This window comes from Gouania willdenowi, chromosome 6, assembly GCF_900634775.1.
Source record: "Gouania willdenowi chromosome 6, fGouWil2.1, whole genome shotgun sequence".
Classification (NCBI taxonomy): Eukaryota; Metazoa; Chordata; class Actinopteri; order Blenniiformes; family Gobiesocidae; genus Gouania; species Gouania willdenowi.
Genome location: NC_041049.1, coordinates 25,146,238 through 25,163,485, shown reverse-complemented (window position 1 = coordinate 25,163,485; position 17,248 = coordinate 25,146,238). Strand labels below are relative to the sequence as shown.

Here is a 17,248-nt window from a genome sequence, read left to right as displayed (position 1 = left end):
TATTTACAACCAAAACTCCTCATATGGGGAAAGCCCACAACTCCCGACTCATGAACCTGTGATTTGTGATGTGGAATGGATGGTAGCCAATCAGAAAGCAAGCAGGAGGGGTTAAAAGTCACTTTTTCATGTAGGAGCTTTGAACACAGCATTAGATCACATTCTTAGAACTCGTTGGATCAAGCGAGACCTTGGAGAAAGTTGAGTGGTGGTTGTGGTGGTGCTGCGTTGAGATTATCAGAGCACACACACAGTACAATCAAAACTGTTTTGGAGCTGAATTTTTTATGTTAATGTGTGGGGGCTGTAACAGATAGAAAATCTCTTCAGATTTAGGAAATCCTTATGAGTACCTTGCTTAAGACCTTGGAGCCACTCATTTGCCGATGACATCATGTTGTATTAACTAAGGTGAGTTTCACTGCCTGCTGAAGTGAGGAGCTGTGCTCCTTTTTCTCCTCTCATTAACATAAACCACCAGTGAAAAAAGCCGGCTTTCAAAGATGAAAACTAGAGAGAACTTGCTACTACCACCTCCTCACTGATTCTCCTCCACGCCAAATCCTTCCTAGTCTGGTCCCGGTTATAAAGGCCGTGTCATACAGCTCTAGGTGGTCACACACAGCTTCTACTCCATGGTTGAATGGATGAACAAACCGGTGTCCGTGTTGACGGCCTGACGTCATCATCAACAAAGACTGATTGGCTGTCGTCATGCGAAACAGTCGCAGGAGTTCAATATTTTCAACTCTTGCGAATGTGCGGATGTGCGTAAAATTAGGAGCGCGCTCACAAGGCCAACGCACTTGATGTGCGGATCAGAATGCACCGCTGCACAGGAAAGATTTTGCATCTGGGACGCATCTATCCATTGACTTTGTATGTAATCTGGACGTATGGACATTTCGTGACGTATCCGGTTTGAACGCAGCATAAGACCTTCCAACCTCTCTGTAGCATTCACTGATCAACTCATTTTTGCTTAGCTATGCACTTCTATCAAAGCATCCACTGACGTCTAATTTATAAAAAAAGACTTTCACACATGTTGCTTTTCAGCTTTAAATCCCCTAAAAATTCCCACTTAATCACTCCTCTCTCCTGCACATGTCCAACTCTTTTTAAACTGTAAGCTTTAGAAACTTCAACTGTGTTTTCTTTGTACATTTACAGAGGTTTTTTTTTTTTGTTTGTTTTTTAAAGAACCAAGACAGGAACAGAAATTTAATAAAAAAGCTCCAGAGTCTGAGATGAATGGTTGTTTAAAGGGCGCCTAGAATGCCACATGAAAGAATGTCTGTGTGCACCCCAGTGATAAAACAAATTCAATAGAACTGTAAACAAGTCAGATGCTAGTATGTACTGTAACATCTGAGGTGTGCCTCTGTACCATCTACCACCATCATCGACACAACAACCCACTTCCACAATATATCCAGCTGAGCTATGCTGAACATGCTCTCTGAGGATATAAAATAAGACAGATGTTACAGAGATTAATATCTACAATGGCAAGAGGTGCAGGCAGTGGACAAACGTGTAGCTCTGTAGAACACTGGGTAGTTATGCTGCTTCACAGTTTAGAGAGATGGAGCTTGATCCCACAATCCTCTGGCTGACCTTAGTTTGCAGAGTTGCATATTTGCCCAGAGTGTCTGGGCTTTCTACATATAAAAATGTTTCCTAATTGCAGTTCCCCTACTGGCTGCAGGAGTTAATGTGTCAGAGATTATGAGTGACTTTCTCTTGCAGTCAGCCCTGAGACATACCTGCCAAGTGTAACCACACTTTCTACTTTAGGAGGAGGTTTTATACACTTCAGCACCCAGCGATCCTGAACAGGATAGAGCTCTGCATTTATAATTTAATACTCTCATTTTAATTCGACAAAATTGACTTTACAGAAAATAAAAACGCCAATATCTACCTTAGGTACCATGGTACTGCCTTGGTTAGCACTTCCTGTAAGGTTTTTTCAACAATCAGAACATGCACATTAAAAACTTTGCCATGGTTTTCAAAAGGTGGCTGTGTAAATAGGTGAAACCAAGACCTAATATACTGTTGAAACACAATTTGTGTTCGTAAACGGGAGGTCAGCGAGAGGGAAATGTCAATTATCACGCAAAAACTGACATGCCGGTAAAATGACACAAAATGATGGACTTCACTTCCTGAAATGGAATTAGCTATATGACACAGACTAAACCCTCACACACCCACATTTTTGGGACAATATCAAACATTTCCACCATAATTTTCACTGTAAAATGGGTGGTCTTTAGCAAGTACAACGGCTGGACGTCAAATCTCGTAAAAATCTCTTGTCATCTTGTGCTATTTTTGGTGAATTTTGCTGTGTATAAATTTGAAATCACAATAGCTAATTCCATTAACCGTATTAAGTACAATTTTAGGAAGTTTAATAGCCTGTAATGAGATCTGATTAGGGAAAGACGATGAAATGAAAACAAAACAGAAATGTGTAAACTGACAAGAAGAATGGGTGATCTCTGAAACAAAATTCAGGACATTTCTGAAATTCAGCATTCATTTTTCGGTTTAATTAAAAAAAAAAAATTTTTTCCCTAACATTTATTTCTCACCATCAAAAGAACATTTTACATTAGGAAAACACAGTGTGCACTGTTGAGTTCAGGTCACCTAAATAGTGCATGGATGAGAGCAAGCTCCTGCCCTCTGACCTGCACTTACTGTATACACTTATACATCCACCAAGTTGCACTAAGGCCCAGGTTCCCAAAGTGGGGTACGGGTATCCCCAGGTATACGCAAATTGTCGTAGGGGGTACATGAATAAAAAATACAAATTGGAAACTAGAATATAAATCGAGCAACTGTTGGGAGCCTCCATGCATTACCACAATTTACACATGAGCTACCTAACTACCCATGATTACAGATTATGATTCTTTTTTATTATTATAATCATTATATATTGTTCCTAAACAGGAAAAGATAAAACTCAGAGACAAATGTCATCAGTGTTTCCCAACTTTTTTGGGTCGTGACACCATTTTAATATCACTATTTTTTGGCGTCTTTTTTTCCTTTTTAAAATTAGCTTTTGATAGCTTTTGTTGTTGCCAGGATTAGTGCACAAAGTGATGCGCCAGCTCAGATATTTTTATAGACCATTTTATTTCAACTAGACATATTTCAGAAAGTGAAAGAATACTGTTGTTTAAGATTGTTTTGTGTGTGGTGTTCTAATTTAAAAAAAATAAAATAAATAATTAAAACATTTTAAAAATGTATTTTTAATCCGTGTTATTTTTTTATTATTGTTATAAATTAGACTTTTCAGGGGACCGCATTTGAAATACAGGCGACCGCACATGGGGTCATGACCCCAAGGTTGAAAAACACTGTATTACATTATGTTTTTTAAGTGTGCAGGAGTAGGGGGTACATGGCTTCAGGTTAATGTCTGAAGGGGTACAGTATGTGACTGTGAAAAGTTTGGGAAACACTGCACGAAGGTAAATATAGGGCAGGATTCCTAAGTCAAAATTCAAAATAATTTGGCTCTGTAACTCTGGCTTTGTTTTCAATGCACCGTCTCTCAATTATTCGGAGCAAACCTTATTAGAGGTCATAAATAGGACAGATTTCATGATCGGCCTGGAGGTGAAAGCAGAGACGGGATGAACAAATCCAGCCTTCTCCAAACTAAGTTCTATAAGTAATATTGTGTAAACAAAGGCTTTGGAACTATTTTGCAAGTTTCAACCAGGAACCCTTTGTATTGCTTGGTTTTGCTAGTGTAAACTTGCGTAACATTTTGTTTACACGCAGGATGAGCTTCACGCATCGAAGGACGAAGGAGAGGAAAAAAAAGTCTGTGGAATGAGAAAAAGAAAAGATTGAAGGATGTGTTGCAGGGATTTGGAGGGTAAACAAAGCCTATCAAGTGTTTTTAAGTGATGAAAACCAGCCACAGGAACACAAGTCACCAAAAAACTTGTAATTTCTTGTTTTTAAGTTCGTATTACTGTTGAGTGACATGAATGAAGACACAAAGAAACATACAAGCAAGAAAATGTTTTGCAGTAATGCACAGGGATGATGTGCTTTTGTCCCAATTTTATTTTTATTTACTTTCCTAATTGTTACTATCCAAAAAGTTACCGATAGACACAATATGAGTCATGGTTCCAAATAAACAATACACATCAAAAGTCAGTCAGATGCTCTGACATGTACAGTATTTCAACTGCACATGAAAGTGTACAACACTATATATAGTGTTAACCTATGACTTTCTTTTGTGACACTATTAAAAATTGATATTTCGATATTTTTATTTTCAATATCATATATATATATATTCTTTTTTTTTTTTACTGTAATGTGGTTTGTGGAAAAAGTGTACTTTCTGCTAAATATTATAGGCAGAGTTTTTTACCCCCTCACATACCCTCGAGATAAAAGACAATTCTAACAACTTGAAACCCAATTTCATATACATTAAAGCTGCAGTATGCAAAATCCTCTCTCCGCTCAAAGACTAAACCGAAACTTAGCCTCCCTTACCGGTGTCTTTGTGAACGCTCTTAGCGACTTTTTTCTCAGTAGAGATTAGTGACAAATGTATGGCCTTTATCTTGTGTTATTGGTCACCGTCAGCTCGTCCCCGCCTGAGATCACATAGAGGGGAATGCGATCCTGCTTCACGGACTGTGATTGCCGTGCATCAGTGACCAAGCAGACGACCAAGTTCCAACTTTGTTCATATTTGTTTGTTGATGTTGACTCTATAACACTGTCAATCACGAGTATTGTGATCATGTTTCCTTTCTGTGTACAAAATTCTAATGAACAAAATTGTTTAAAGAAAAAAAAGAAAAGAAATGCAGTTTAAAGTAAATGACACAAAAGCTCTTTATTAGTCCAAAGAGGTAATTTTATTCAATGAACAAAATAATCTAAGAAAACCTACTGACATTTATTTAGATTTTTTTTTTTACAAATTGTAACTTATTTTGCTCTCTATTAGTCTGGTCACTTAAAAAAATATATGTACAGTATATGTTTCCACGAGGCAACTTTACTAGGGAGTAGGGCTGAACGATTTTGGAAAAAAATTGTTTGTTTCATATTTATCCAAAGCTGATCCATTAACAAATGCGCTAAGCTTCCTGGTTGCGGAAAAGACGACGTCAGATTAATAGGACACAAGATAATTTTGATTACTTCAATAAAGAGAAGGTATCTGACCCCCATAAGAACGGATTTAGATCATTCACAGCAATGATAGGTTTGAAATAAAATCTATGTTGAATTCATGTTTTGCCTATCACCTATTACAAAATGATCACAATGATGATAGGATACTGTCCAACACCAAATCTATTCTAGAGTCAACATGAATACACATAACAGAGCGTCATGCCAAAACCATGTACAGATGTAACGTGCAAGGAGATGTTAGAAATATTTGTGTGAAAATCTGAAATGTTGTATCCACAAGCTGGTTGAAATATTTGAAGTTTAAAATTCCACATTGTGATCCCACTCATTTTATCACATAAAGAACAAAAAAAGAATGAAAAAGAATGAAAACAGTCTAATGCTCTAGGAGCCGTCAACATACTGGCTCACAGTATCTTTCAAATCAGATTTTCCTCCCATAATTTAAAACAAATGGTTTTGATTGCTGACATTTTGATCGCTGTGTGCGAAGTGAAACCTCAGTTTGGCTCTTTCCTCCCCGTGTCTGTCTTGTTTCCACCTCCTGTCTGCTAAATGTTGGAGCTCTGTGTGACAGGCTGTGGTCAGTGACTCCCCACCGTTCCACCACCTCTCAGATCAGGCCATGAAATGAAAAGGACATGTCGGAAGAAAAATAAACTAGCGGGTGTGCTCCAGACATTCACAGAGGGTATCAACCCATCGGCACATTATGCCCAGCTGTGTCCACGCCTAAACCAAATAAACAAAGCTGCAGTGAAAAAGGAAAGAATAGGAAGTGAGCAGGACAACTCTTAATTCAGATCAGCATTAGGAAATCCAAAATCAATTAGAGCCATAATGTGCTGAAACTGCAAGTGTGGGAGATCAACTTCCTGCATGCTTGTATGAAACAACGTTAGTGTTTCTTTTTGGCCATTCTGCAATTTAATAAAGCATAGTTTGTTTCATGGTAGCATGTCCAGGTTTAGTAGCAGGGACAGGAATCACATTCCGTACTTTTATAGGTACCAACCAAATTCCGTACTGATTCATGTAAAATCAAACGGTACCATGTTTCGGTACCTAAATGCATCCTTGTGACTGTGACGGAGTGAAAGAGTGGGCAATTTTCTATGCTGGACATGAACACAGCATTGTACACACAAGAGCGTAATGACATCAGTAGCCGATGGTTCAGCAATGACTGTCAGAAAGTAGGGCTGGGCAATATATCAAGATTCAAGACATATCAAGTTTTCCATTTTGGCAATATAGATAATGACAATATCGCCTATATTGAAATATATCTATTTTGTTTTTACTTGTTTTGATTTATACTATCACAGTCTACAAATAACATCATACAGGTATTTAATATTATTCATAGAATACAGTCAAACAGTGTCCTTTACAATTTTTCCATATTTTTGAGATATATATTTTATATAACTTATTCTGTTTAAAAAAAATTGTATCAGGAGTCACTGCTTACTTCTCAGAACAGCACGAAAAGCACAGTTAGATGGACTGATGAGTGCGTCCAAACAGACCTGCCCCTACTCAAGCCACACTACGGAACTCACTCACACGTGCTGTCCCTTAGACGAGAAAAACACAAAAGTGGCACATGTTGTGCAGCTTTTTTGTTAATGAATGTGCCTGTGTGGCAATTTTCATCAGCAAATTTCACTCAGAATTGTCTTTCTGGTAAGACTTTATTGAGTTAAAAAATATCGAGATGTATATTGTATATCGCCATTTTGAAGAAAAATATTGAGATGATATTGAGTTTTGGTCCATATCGCCCAGCCTGAATAGAAAGTGCTCCAATTTTCAAAATGCAATGCAGATTAGAGCTGTAACCAAACAGAACACAGCGCAAACCGGTTCAAACATGACATCGATCTCTCTTTAAGCCCAAACCCATTACAGCCCGACACTATTCAAATCTGTGCACGCACATGTCGAATAATCAGAGGCCAGTTTCTTTAATAATTCAGTTTTATTTACTAATCACTAGTTCTGCATAAAACTACAAACACAGGAAGGAAACAAAAGCTGGGCTGAGATGTGCGCGCACTAGCAAAGGAAATGATTCCAAGAGTGATATCCTTTGGATTCAAAGATTATACTGTGATTAATAATTGATTTGGAAAAATTATACTTGGTTATACTTCCCAGTGTGATTATTGTTTTTTGGTTAACAGAGGAACTGTGAACATTTCAAAATCTAAAATGATACTGAATTTATTTGTTTATTAAAGCATTATTTCAGATTATATCACTATTATTAGACAAATATATTTTTCTCTGTTCAAGTAATTCATTGTTTATATCAGTTGAATAAACTTGCTCTGTAACATGGCACTAGCTGCGGTACATTATGTATTCATGACTTGTTAAAACTTGTAAGGTAAAGCTGATGACATTTGGCTTGACTTGGACTTGAATGTCATGACTTGGGACTTGACTCGGGAATTTAGCGACATGACTTGACACTCATTTGAAAATTGAAAAGCAGTGACTTTTTCTCAACCCTGCCAGGTATCGGTGCTGTATTGGTTCAGATGTGAAAGGTACCCATCCCTATTTAGAACAGGGATGCACCGAATATTCGGCCGAATATTGCAAAAAAAAAAAACACATTCGGCCTTTGGTTTAGCGAGTTTAAATCAAGGCTGGATAGTAGTGTGTGACGTAATGACGCAATCAAACAACATGCAGTGATTTTTAGTCGGAAAAGTGTGTGTGTGTTGCTGCAGAAGCAGCAGCCCCTCCTTTCCGCACACAAACACAGCCAGACTCTCTCCTTTCCGCTCTCCGCCATCTACCACCGCGTAAAAGATGGAAACCGTCCACAACAGTCCTCTGTTTGCGCTGTGAGCCACGAATCCGTAAACATCCCCATTGTTTCCTCCTCAGTTCACAAGCAATGTCGGGTTTCGCTGCATAGCCTGGTGTAGCATTAGCACGGAGTGCTAACAGCTGATGTGTGTAAACAATGAGTCAATGGCTCCAAGCAGTGACTCCCAACACAATCGGCAGCAGAAAAAGTAGTGCAGTTTGGGTGTCCAGTAGTACAGTTTGTATTTACATATATGGCAATAAAGTATAATATATATTCTATATTAAACAGCAGCGTTTGTTTTAGCTGTTAGATAGTTGGAGAGGGAGGAGCTCACATTCTAGGAGGTGTGTTAGGTGACGTCACCTGCCGACGTGGGCAAAATCCAATTTGCCCGTTTAAAGCTGACTTTTTACAAAATGTGGAATAACAAGGCTGGGAGGAAACAGAACTTTTTACACTTTGTCCCTCTGAATGAGGCTAAATAGATGTATATCACTGTAGCAAGATCATTATAAGGTGATTTTTTTCATCATACCTCCCCTTTAATGCACTTTAGTTTTTCTTTGGAATGCATGTTTTGTTTTATTTGAAGGCGGCCCAATATAAACTTTGTTGTGCTTTTTTTGAAAAGCAAAGGCTACTGGAATATTTTAAAAATGTCAGAATATTCAATAAACATTTACTTCTTTAAAAAACGTCTAAAAATGTATTATAGGCAATTTATGAACTATTAAAAAAACAGTGAAAAACTTAACCGCATTCGATATTCGGTATTTGGCCAAGCATTTAAATTTTATTCGGCTCCGGTTTTGGCCACAAATTTTCACTTCGGTGCATCCCTAGATTAGAAGATTGTGAATTTCATGCATTGGTTGTTTTACAAGCTCAGTTAGGTAGGAATTAACTGAATATTAAAAAAATGAACAAAAAGTGAACCACTCAACTCAGTTCAAAAACATTTGTGACCTCCAGACTACATGCAAGAGTAAGAACATTTAGTTTTAGGCTCAGCTGTAAAGTGAAGAGATTCTGTTTTAAATGATGAGCCAAGACTAGCACTCAGAAAGAAAATGACACCATCAGCGGTGATTAATGAGTCAGCAAACACCACATTTCTACTTGTCACAAAAATACATACAAATTTAATAGATGACATATTTGAATGGATCAAAGCGAACTCAAGCCACAGCCATGGCACACAGTGTAAGGGCAGTGTGCAAGACAAGAGCCCAGACACTGAGTATCTGTGGATGGACATACTGTACAGTATAAGAATTACAAATACTGTGTGAGCATGTGTAAAGGAAAGGAAGGAGGGAGGGAGTGTGGTTAATGCAGGTAATCCCCTGCTGAGTGAGACACTTAAAAGCGAGAAACTATTGTAAAAACATTGCAGGTCTTATCGGGAAGCAGCGTGAAGGCATACTATACAATAACGTATAACGTATACAATACCTCAGATAGTGATGACAGTGAAGATAAAACAAAGAAGGACACCATATTCTCTACATGTACAATGCAGTCAAACACAAACATCTGGGCTGTATTTAGATCATAACTGAAGCTAACCTCAGTAAGAGGCATATTAGACAACAAATAATTACATATAAAGAGGAAAAAAATAGAGAACAAGAACACATTTATTAGTAAACAAAATAAGTTGGGGAAAGGAAATGAGATAAAGATGTATAGGGAAGTGAACCCTGGTGAGAAACAGCCTTTAATGAAGATGGAGGGGAGATTTTAAGACACATTTTAACAATACAACCAATAACAAGAAGGTTGTGGGTGGGAAGAAAAATAAACTCAAACAAAGAACAAACAATAAAAACTTTTAAAGCTACTGGAGACGATAACTTTATTATCAGATAGAATAACATCATCCATCCATCCATCCATCCATCCATCCATCCATCCATCCATCCTCTACTGCTTATCCAAATCGGGTCATAGGGCCAGCATCTTCAGCAAGGAAGCTCAAACTTCCCTCTCCACAGTTTCCTGGGTCTTCCTCAGTGTCTCCTTCCGGAGGGACATGTACTGAACGCCTCACCAGGGAGAAGTCCAGGGGGCATCCTAATTAGGTGCCTATTCTGGCTCCTCTCAATGTGAAAGAGCAGCGGCTTTACTCCAATCTTTCTGCATAAGCCCCAAAATAAACCTCCACCATTGTTTTTCTGCCACATTCAGTCCATGAAAAAAACAGAAATGTGTTGAAAGTAGCTTTGGCAGAGTTTTGGGGCACAAACACAAGAATTCACAGTAAGAATGAAATAAAAACACTTTCAAGCATCCATCTACGGGACTCCACATCCCACAATGCAGTGTGCCAGATTTTTCCAACAATGTTAATAGACCAAGGCTGTGTTGTAAATGTCAAACATACCTACTACTCATACTAAGTCCAACGTCAAAATTTGTATGTAGTGCATTCACATTAGATAGTGAGAAAAGATTGAGTACACAAGAAATACCTGGATGTATACTATATCAGGACATTTTTTAAGTATGCACAGTGAGTACACTAGTTATACTCAACCACCCCATGATGCATTGTGAGTGTAACGTAAAATTGTCCCGGGACTGGCTTCAAGCTATAGGTCAAACATCCCCTTTTCAAAACAAAAGCATCTCTTCTTGTTTTCCATTAGTTTTTTTTTTTAACACTTTTGTAAATACGGCTCTTGTTTTGAAGTTAAACGGAAGTTTGGTCAGTAGCACAATGGCAGGTCTCTGAAAATCTCAGAACATGTCAAAATGAAATGTGTTTCCACAGGTTTTATGGATCAAACGACCACATGTTGATATTCTATTTTCACTTTCTCACTTAAAATGCTTTCAGAATTTCCAAAGTGGTGGATCCACTGAGATATTTAGCCTCAGTGTGCTTCAGGTTTTTATCGTTATAGGTTCGAAATGCATCTTGGGAAACTTGGAAGTATAGTTCAGTGGGAATGGTAATCATCGGTCATCATCCTAACCATACTCATAATATATATTAAACAGTATATACTCATTGAGTTTGTAGTGCATAGTACGGAGTATGCCATTTCAAACACAGCCCAAGTGTTTACAGCGGAAATCAAACTTTCAAGCAGTAATTTCAACCTTTTAAATCTTGTTGTTTTCAAGCTAATGATCTTCGATTTACTGATCCATGAGGCCTACACTGTCTTTATCTGATAAAAAAAAGACTGTCTCCAGCAGCTTTAAAGAAAAGACCAGAAAAAAGGTTTATTAAGAGCAAAGAAGCAGTATATTTCAGCTTCTAGTGGTTTTCATCATGATCCCACAGATTGTGCGTGTGATTTCACCCTTTACTGCCTCGTGTGAACTCACAAACCTGCTTTTGATTAGCAGCACTTCATTACAGCCTTATGCAGTATTCATGTAATAAAGCAAGTCTTTGTGTTAAGAACATACTGAGGCTACCTATAAACAGTACAGGTGATGACAGTTCTCACGTGACACAATTAGCATTGTTTTAATTAGCATCACAATCACATGTAGAGGACTCCCACATCAACATCACACCCTTTACTTTGCATAGCCACAACACATGAGCATGACACTTTGGCTAAGCAGCGGGTGACAGAAAGCTTGGATGAAAGTAAACAACCCCAAACACAGTAAGGCACGGTTATAGTGACAGCTTCCCACCGACCAACCGCTCCAGCATGGAATACTGGCATGTTCTCAGGGAAAAAAAACCTCTTTTTTTTTTTAACAAGCACTGCTTTATATTTATGGTTGCAGCCATCATGCCTCTTAATACAAACAGCTTTAACACTAAACACAGCAGCTTCAGTGTGGGAGACTAAGAAGTAAGGAATTCACTCTGTCTGCACCTCAGAAGTGTCATAAATGGCACTTCCCTTGGAGGCCACTAGAGGCTGACTTCAAAGAACACATTCCAACTTTTGGAAAGTGAACAAGCAGACAAAACAATTTATACTAAAAAAATTAAATAATTGTCATAATAATTTAAAATAATGCAAAAATATTTGCTGAAATTTCAACTGTGATGATTGGCGATACTAAAACCTCCCGGAGACAGAGTAAATTCTACCCCGTACTGCATGCACAGGCTGTAATATCACCAAGTTTATCATTGTACCTGTTGTTAGAGATACAATCTTTACCTGGGAGCAAATATTTATTCCTGGTTATTGTTTTCCAGAGTTTTATTGGACTTTTCTGCACAGAAACACATGGAAACCAGTTTGTTTTTTTGTTTTTTTAATTATCATTATTATTATTATTATTATTATTATTATTATTATTATTATTATTATTATTATTATTATTATTATTTAAAAGGTTACCTCATTCAGATGTAGCCTATGTATATGTTGATAACAGGAACTATGCTACACCAGTCTATGCCGCGAGACCCAACATCACTTGTGACCTGAGGAGGAAATGATGGGGATGTTTAAGGATTTCTGGCTCACAGCGCAAACAACGGACTCGGTTGTGGAATTGCGCGGCTTCCAACTTTTACACGGTGACGGACAACGGAGAGTGAAAAGGAGAGAGTCTGGCTGTGTTTGAGTGTGGAAAGGAGGAGGAGCTGCTGCTGCTCTGGTTCTGCAGCAACGCGCACCATGATGTGGCTTTTTATGCAATATTCGGCCGAATATTCGGTGCATCCCGAATTTATATCAACAAAGTTTTTCACACATGCACAGTGTGCAAGGTACAGTCTGAATTTTAATATGCAATTGTGTTCTCACTCCTGCACAAATGAGATTTTAAACCTGATATGTAATTAGAGAAGTTATGTTTGTCCTGTCGTCTTTCTAATAGATGGAGTTTTTAGAAACAAACAGACATAGGTGGAATAATCCCAAAGTACATCATCTGCACATAACGTGTCAAATGCATGTGAGTAGCCGCACACACAAAGGTTGACCATCATCAATGAAACCACCAAACAGGAAAGTTTCCCTGTAAACAGTTTAACAACTCCTATGAAAAAGGGGTTGGTTTTCGAAACTCAATCTATATATCTAACATTTCTTGTGATAAATTTGCAAAGAAAATCACTGTAGAGCATCACAAATGCTTTGCACCAGTTGTCTGTAGGTTGGATATGAGGTGAATCTACAGTTCAGCAGCTCTCCTGCAATGCTGCAACTATTAACACTCCGTCTCTCACTCAGTCACTCGAAAGGTTCAAAGAACAAGCTACAACACTTATGAATGCCAAAACATATCTCAGCTAAGACCTGCTGACATCTGCAATGACAGTTATTATGTATTTGAGTTTACTTTGCTCTCGTCAGTCCTCCGGTGCTGACAGACGAGATGGGACACGGTGAGATCATTCGTGCGGAGCTACGTGTTGCACGGCACAGAAAAAACATTAGTCTGGCTGAGACTGAGTCAATAAGGCAGCACTGGGGTTAAATGCGTTGGATCTGTCAGTAATAAAGCCCAGCCAAATATCTGAGCTAGAACTCCTCAACCTCCCTAAAGTGCAAAGGAAGTAGCATTAGCAGCGCAAATCATGGAAAGCCTCCAAATGATGACAGAGGGACTCTCTGAGAAACATGAGCCGAGCCAGACAGGCTTAGAGATACAGACACACGTACAGACGTGAGCATGGGCTCCTCAGCGCACACATGCTGAGTCAGATAGATTCTGGAGCGCAAACACTGCTAATAGCTTTGTACGTACAGTATACATATTCAAAACATGAAAAGTTTAAAAACACTGTGGTTTCGTTTGTTCAGCAAACGTACTTGTTAATTCCACTGGTTTTAAGACTTGTCCTTATCGCACCCTTTATGTGTGACTCAACAGAGCCCAATCTTACCCAGACAGTTGTGTCCATCGTGGGCCAGCATGAATCCGTCGTAGCAGGTGCACCTGTAGTTTCCTGGTATGTTGATGCATTCATGGACACAGCCCCCATTGTAGTCATTTTCACATTCGTCCATGTCTAAGAGAGGAAGACATTTGGGTTACTGTCAGTGGAGAAATGGCTGGATAGGTTTGGTTTTTCGAATTAGACTTTCTGTTTTGCAAGATGTGCATTATTATAAATTATAAATGATACGTTTCATATGTGCACACTTGTACACTCAGTTATCACCTGTTGTGTGCCAGAATAATGAAATATCTGGGAGAGCAATCACTACAAAATATATTTGAGTCAGATCTCTAGCAGACTATTGGAAAAAAGTAACAAAAATATGTTCCATTTAGTAGATTCTTATTACATCACTGTGCTGGTGTTACATCTGGATACGAATTTGTGTAACAATAAAAGGCCTAATTTTTAAAAATTATATTAACAATAGTTAACTGACTTCCTAAATATGCACATAAGAAGAATAAAATACAAACATAAATTACCATAGCCTACTGCAGCACTGTGTACAAATGCAAGAGTAAATACAAAAAAGAGGGTCATCTACGTCCACTGATGATTCGTTTTCTAATTATTACCTAAACCACAAGTGCAAAGGCTTTGTACAAGATCATTGAAAATTTCATATGTGCACATTTGTACACTTAGTTATCACCTGTTGTGTGTCAGAATAGCAAAATATCTGGGAGAGCAATCACTCCAAAAAGAGTTCAGACCATTTTCAGTATGAAACTTAAATATATCTGAGTCAGATCTCTAGCAGACTATGGAAAAGGAACAAAAATATGTGTCCCTTGCCTGTGACAGGATTATCTTGGAATCTTAGATGCATTGTAGACCTATACGTGCAAGTAGGACTAGACTGAAAATAGAAAACAAGCTTATCTTCTGAATTTTAAAAATGCACATGCTATACAGTAGAAGTACCACATCATTGAGATGTGCAACTGGTCAGAAAGAGGAGGAGAAGGAGTCCAGGTTTCATTTGTGAGGGGATGCAACCCCCAACCACCATGCTGAGCCAGCTGAGGTTTTCACAAGAGCCGATTGCAAGCAGTTGCCATGCAGAGCAACCTAAACAAACAGTCCTCCCCCTCCGTGTGAACACTATATAAGATCCGCCATGCAGCAAGAAAGAACCCGATCCACATCCTCCTCCTCCTCCTCCTCCTCCTTCTCCTCTGGCTTCACTGAAGATGAAGCCAAGTACATACATGAAAGACATTCAACATGCAGTGTTTTCTTTCTATGATCAGTAGTGATTATTGAGTACCTGTTGGATCTTATTCCAGTCTGTTCATCATGAGTCTAATTTAGTCTCATCCATCATTCCTCTTCCACCTGCTTTCAGTCATTCTGACTGAACTAATAGTTGGTCTAATAGTTGGATATTAGCGAGCACAAATTCATGAGCTCTTCACAAGGATTCTGTATCAATATGACAACATTGTTACTATTACTGTTTTCTAATCATTTTTAAAACAATTATCTTGTGTGAAAATCAAGCAAAAATGCAAGAAACTGCAAAAGAAAACCATGACATTCTTTTGTTTTCATTAATATTATTATCAACTGTCATTATATTGTCTGTAACACCATTATTATTTTTAATATTATACATATAGTTGTAGTATGTATTTATCATCATTACATCATCACTTCATTGCCACAATTGTTACTTTCATGAATACATAATAAACTCAAAATTAAAGCAATTATTGTGCACAAAGAATTAAACCCAAAGTCATCCACTCTATTTGAGATCCCCACATCTCATTAATACATGTGTACATATACATATATACACCCATATACATACATACATACATACATACATGCACAAACACGCATGCACACATGCACGCACACACACACACACACACACACACGTATACACATATGCAATGATACCATCTTAATTCCTATATCTGGAAATTCATACCCACTGAAAATCATTTATTTGTCCTTTTTTTTTTTCTAAATAAAAAAAACTTGATGTTTGGACATTCTCTCACTTCCACATGTACTGTAGACAGTTATCTTTCATAACATTCATTTTGATGTCTCACTATGGGATATATGCCTCTGCGTCAAATCACAGAAGCCCTTTCTCATAAAGCCAACCTGATTGGCTGGTGAAATGTATTTATTCGTGACAGGTAGTCCCACCTACGATAAGTAGAGTGGGCGGAGAATACATTGGCATTCAAACACCTCTTCTCATCAGGAAGCTTCTCTCCGCGGCAGCTTAACTGTCCACATTTGGACCCTACTCGGATTCTGTTGACGGATGCTGCTGCTGGTATCTTTTGTTGCGACCACCAGGTCGACTACTGTTTTCCCACGCTCGGGACTACACTGCTTCAACGCCCTCCACGGCAGTCAAAAAGAACCAACCACTGACACTCCTGTCTTCGGCTCGGCTCACCACCTGCCACTCGACGTCACCCCACGACTAAAGGCACCGCATACCCAACACTCTAGTCGGCGGCTCGGTGACGACACCGCCCTTGCCACCCCACCCAGTCACCAGGCGCTGGTTGTTGGCCGTCCACTAGCTTGCAGCTAGCAGCCACGTGTTATCACTAGCTAGCTTCTCCTTCCAGCCTGCACTCCAGCACAGGGAGGAAGAATGGAGGGCAATGCCCCACACACCAGAGGGACTGAAGACTCAGGGGCTCACCTCCTTTCGATCAGGACAACGCACATTCCGGGAGCCCTGAAATCAGGTGCAGACCTGTTTGAATTTTTTTTTGTTAATTTTCAATTTTCCCTGGGGAACAGTTGGCAGCCATTTTGCGGCGCCTGGGGAGCTGTTCGGCCCAGGTGAGGCTTGAACCGGGACCCTCTGATTACAAGGCCACCACTCCTGGGGTGGCCTAGTGGTATATTACAGGGAGTGGCTGCTATACCCGGAGGTCATGGAACAGATATGAGACCATTACACACGGGCCGGTGTAAATCTGTTCACCGTGGACGAAAAAGCGCAGTTGCCGCTGTTCTTTTCCCTCCGCAATCTGGGGGCTCCCCTAGGAGTAGACGTGTTGTTTATGTTTAATGCGTGCCTTCAAACAAAGCTTTTCATAAATTATGACACCAAGAAATATATTTTCAGTAACCTGTTCAATATCCACAATAAATTGGCAGCGAACATAGCCTCACATGCATATTTTGGGAAAGTATCACAAATTTAAACACAAAATAAATATATGACATGGAAAAACCCTCACTGACATGTTTTGGGACAATATCACACATTTACATGCAATTTTCCACTGTAAGCGATTGGTCTAATGTGGAGCAAATTTAGCAAATATGGGGACAAA

General features: G+C 38.8%; 1 protein-coding gene across 3 annotated transcripts in view; it reads right to left on the bottom strand.

The window, feature by feature from the left end:
• scube1 (signal peptide, CUB domain, EGF-like 1) overlaps positions 1-17,248 on the bottom strand; it is a 137,197-nt gene that overhangs the window by 101,634 nt on the left and 18,315 nt on the right. For all 3 annotated transcript variants that reach the window (XM_028450277.1, XM_028450278.1, XM_028450279.1), the window contains exon 3: positions 13,866-13,991. In XM_028450277.1, the coding sequence (XP_028306078.1) occupies positions 13,866-13,991 (126 nt within the window). The remainder of the gene's footprint in view (positions 1-13,865; positions 13,992-17,248) is intronic.